The sequence below is a fragment of the Manis javanica genome, chromosome 11, assembly GCF_040802235.1.
Source record: "Manis javanica isolate MJ-LG chromosome 11, MJ_LKY, whole genome shotgun sequence".
Taxonomy (NCBI): Eukaryota; Metazoa; Chordata; class Mammalia; order Pholidota; family Manidae; genus Manis; species Manis javanica.
Genome location: NC_133166.1, coordinates 3473783 through 3477761, shown reverse-complemented (window position 1 = coordinate 3477761; position 3979 = coordinate 3473783). Strand labels below are relative to the sequence as shown.

The following is a 3979-nucleotide window of genomic DNA, read 5'->3' as shown; positions in this document are numbered from 1 at the left end:
TGAGGCAATCTGCCTGCTAAAGCCCAGCCAGTGCCTGTAAGGAAAGTAACTTTGTAATCCGATTCTTGCCTAGTATAAGCTCTCTGATTCCTGGTTAGTATAACGTCCTTGTTAAACTCCCTTCTGTCTATAAAATCATCCGCCTGGTACAGCATTTTGGAGCTCTTTTCTATCTGTTAGATTGTAGTCCCCAATTCATGAACTGCTGAATAAAGTCAATAAGATCTTTAATATGTACTTAGTTGAGTTTTTGTTCTTTAACAGAACATAATGAAAATGCAACTAAATGACTTGCTCAAGATGCTGGTAAAGAGAAGATTAAAAATCAATTACCTGAACTCTGGGGACAGCACTGTTCCCGTGACACAGTGATTCCTACTTCACTGGATTTCAGAAGTAAAAACTATGCCACTGTTTTCTCCATCAAGTCATTTTCTTTATCATCACGATCATCACATGGACCATGTATAAAATTCTTACAACATGTAAACATTAAATGAGAAGTGATATCTATATAGATAGATGTAAGCATTTAATTTATTATTTAATTCATAAATGATTTACAATCTAATTCATGGAAAATACACGTTTAAATAAATAAATAAAATTTTATATAAAACAGAATATAAAATGTGAAATATATATTATTATACAAAAATAAATGTTTTATATTTATGAATATAAAATGTAACTTTAAAAACAAAAATTATCAAGTAGTTATATCTACTTAAACCTATCAATATATAAACAAATATATGTGTTCTGTATGTTGAAATAAATGTTTATGCACACATGTATGTATTTTTTCCATGCATGCATTAAATACATAAATAAATGTAGTATGTAATATTGGATGATTGAGGATATAAATAGGTTTATGAAGGAAAATATAACCATCTATAGAATAGGAGGTAACATTGTCTTACATGCATGTGTATTAATTCTGAGTAAAACTAGAGATGGCATAACTCAGCTGCTGGCAGAAGTACTCTGAGATGGATGCACTAAATAATCTCTTACTGTGGGTGGCAGACTTGAGAATCTGGGACCGGGAGGGTAGGCATTAATGGTTCTGTTGATGCTGCTCACTTTCCTTGATAAAATCAGTTCAAAGGTTTAATAATTCCAAACACTAGGAAGGCTTCCAGGCATGAGAGAGCAGGCACACTAGTGCAATGCAGCTGTGTGGACTTTGGGTGGTCCTGAAAACAGCCCCTAACACCTTTCTTCACTGTTAATATCATGGGCATTTTCTTTAAAAAAATGATTAATTGGCATAGGAGTAGCTGTTTGGAGTGCAGTTATGAAAAGAAGAAATAATTCAAAGCAAGCTACTCTGTGGCCACATTTGCTAAGTAGAATATAGAAATATGTGCCAACTAAACTGGCTGAGACAGGTAAGCATGTTCTGGTGTATCATGTGCTTGGCAGGAAGCTATTAGGAAGAGAACTAAGTGCATGAGAACTTTACTGTGGTATTATGATCATAATTCTACATGGGTGCACTGTGAATTACATAAATATGCTTCCAGTGTTTCTTGAGGCTCAAAAATCTCTAGGTTTTGCCTGGACTCTAAGGTAGCACACAGGAATACTCAGTTACCACATTGACGTTAGTCAGCCACCCAACCAGGTTTCATTATTTGATTGCTGTTGGCCAGTCTCCATGCTGTAGAATCAAAGAATGCTAATAAATACAAGTGTGAAGACTTAGCAAATTATTTAGGAAAATATAGTTGATCCTTAAACAACTTGGGTTTGAACTGCATGGGCTCTATGTGATTTTTTTTCAATAAACATATTGGAAATTTTTTTGGAGATTTGTGACAATTTAAGAAAACTCCCAGATGAACTGTTCTTTAGAAATATCAAAAAAGAGAAAATATTAAGTATGTGCAATATTTTGTTATGAATAATTGTAATACTATATGCCATAAAATTTTTAGTGATGTAATCATTAGTCAATAGGATAGGCTGCCATAAAGTAATCATATTTCTGCTTCTCATTATCAGTGCATGAACAATTATACCTGTAAATAAATATGAGTTTCCTTTTCACATTAGCTTCTCATCTTTGATGTCTAGTGTTACTACTATATATAACATCTACAGTATTTTGTATCACATGAGACAATATTGATGTAAGTACTGGCAATTCATTTTGTAAACAGAAGATGTAAATTTACTTTATTGATAAATGCAGTCTAGTACTGAAAATGTATTTTTTCTTCCTTATGTTTCTTAATAATATTTTCTTTTATCTAGCTTACTTTGTTGTAAGAATATGGTTTCTAATACATATAATACACAAGTTTGAATCAATTGCTTATATTTATCATTGGTAAGGCTTCCCATCAAGAGTAGACTTAGAGGTTAAGCTCTGGGGAGTCAAACATATATGTGAACTTTCACCTGCATGGGGGTCAGGGCCTCTAATCCCCCTGGTGTTCAAGAGTTAACTGTAGTCTTCTATACTTTACAGTATATTTAAGCCAAAAGTCATCACATGTGGGATTCTATTTTTAGTTTTTATATGGAATATGTGAGGCATACTACTATTTTATTCATGAAGCAGGATTAGTCTTGGGGCATGGAACCCTAAAGATAGATTAATTTGCCTAGGACATACACAGTCACAGTACTGGCAGGTCAGTATTTACAAATTTCTGGAAGTACATCATAAGCAACAAGTGGATAACTTCTTCCAGGAGAATATAGAGATTTAGAATGTTTCTCTGATAAATGGGTGGCAAGCAATTAAAACATTTAAAATGAAAGTCATCACATTACTTTTTAAATTTAAATAATAATTTTCTCAGTGCAGTGATCACATCTTTGTTCCTAAGGGTGTATATCACGGGATTAAAGATTGGAGTCACTATGGTGTAGAAAAGAGACAGAAGTTTGTCAATTCCTGCAGAATGATTGGATTTCGGCCTTAAGTAGGTAATGGTGGCAGATCCAAAGAATAAAAACACAACCAGCAGGTGGGAAGAACACGTGGAGAAAGCCTTGGCCCGTCCTTGGACTCCGGGCAACTGCAGAATGGTGGAAATGATTTTGCTGTAAGAGGCGAGTATCAATACGAAAGGGGCTGCAACAAACAGTACGGCTACTGCATAGACCGAAATCTCATGTACTGAAGTGTCTCCACACGCTAGCTTGAGAATGGGACGGACGTCACAGAAGAAGTGGTTAATCTGGTTAGAATTACAGAAACGCAGAGAGAAAATCTGGCATGTCTGTCCTATCTGCACTGGGATTCCACCGATCCAGGAGCCAACAGCCATTCGGACACAGACGTTGCGGCTCATGACTAGGGGATAGTGCAGAGGGCGACAGATGGCCACGTAGCGGTCATAGGCCATCACTGCCAGGAGGAGACACTCTGTGGCTGCCAGCAGCAGGAAGAAGCGCATTTGGGCCGCACAGGCCAGCACAGAAATGCTTCTATCCTGAGTCCAGAGGTTCAGCAGGATCCTAGCGAGAGTGACGGACACATAACCGATTTCCAAGAAGGAAAGATTTGCCAGGAAAAAATACATGGGTTTCTGTAGTGCAGGGTCAAGCCTGGTTATTATTATTATAAGGCTATTTCCGATTAGGATAATAATGTAAATGATGGAGAACAGTCCAAATAGCAGCCCTTGGAGGTTTGGAAGGTCAGAAAATCCCAGGAGTACAAACTGCATCACTGTGGAAACATTGTTCCCAGCTTTCATCCCTTCAGAGCTCATCTGTGGGAATGATGCAATCAGAAGCACAAGCTCATTCGCTTTCCTTGGTTTTTGTTTTCTGTTGCACAAACAGGATGGTATATCTTGCCCCTCTCCCAATTACCTATGAAAACAAAACTCGTAACTGCCAGTGAAATGTATTTTTTATTACTATTAGATGTATCTATAAGAAAACAATCCTCAGTCATTTTTTTCTGCTGTGAATTATATCTCTTTGTTTCTTTGATAAGATAGGTGATTGT

The 3979-nt window shown here is 36.4% G+C and overlaps 1 protein-coding gene across 1 annotated transcript; it reads right to left on the bottom strand.

The window, feature by feature from the left end:
- Positions 1-227: 227 nt before the first annotated feature.
- LOC118971170 (olfactory receptor 10AG1-like) lies at positions 228-3737 on the bottom strand. Its single transcript, XM_037011766.2, has 2 exons — positions 2809-3737; positions 228-252 (listed from the first exon to the last, which is right to left on the bottom strand). The coding sequence occupies exons 1-2, from the start codon at positions 3735-3737 to the stop codon at positions 228-230; spliced, it is 954 nt and encodes a 317-aa protein (XP_036867661.2).
- Between the last annotated feature and the right edge of the window lie 242 nt (positions 3738-3979).

Excerpts from the sequence above, each read along its gene's own strand:
- LOC118971170 (XM_037011766.2), bottom strand. The coding sequence starts at position 3,737 with ATGAGCTCTGAAGGGATGAAAGCTGGGAACAATGTTTCCACAGTGATG. Across the intron at positions 253-2,808 it reads ATCACTGCACTGAGAAAATT|AAAAACTCAACTAAGTACAT; the intron begins ATTATTTAAATT and ends CTGTTAAAGAAC.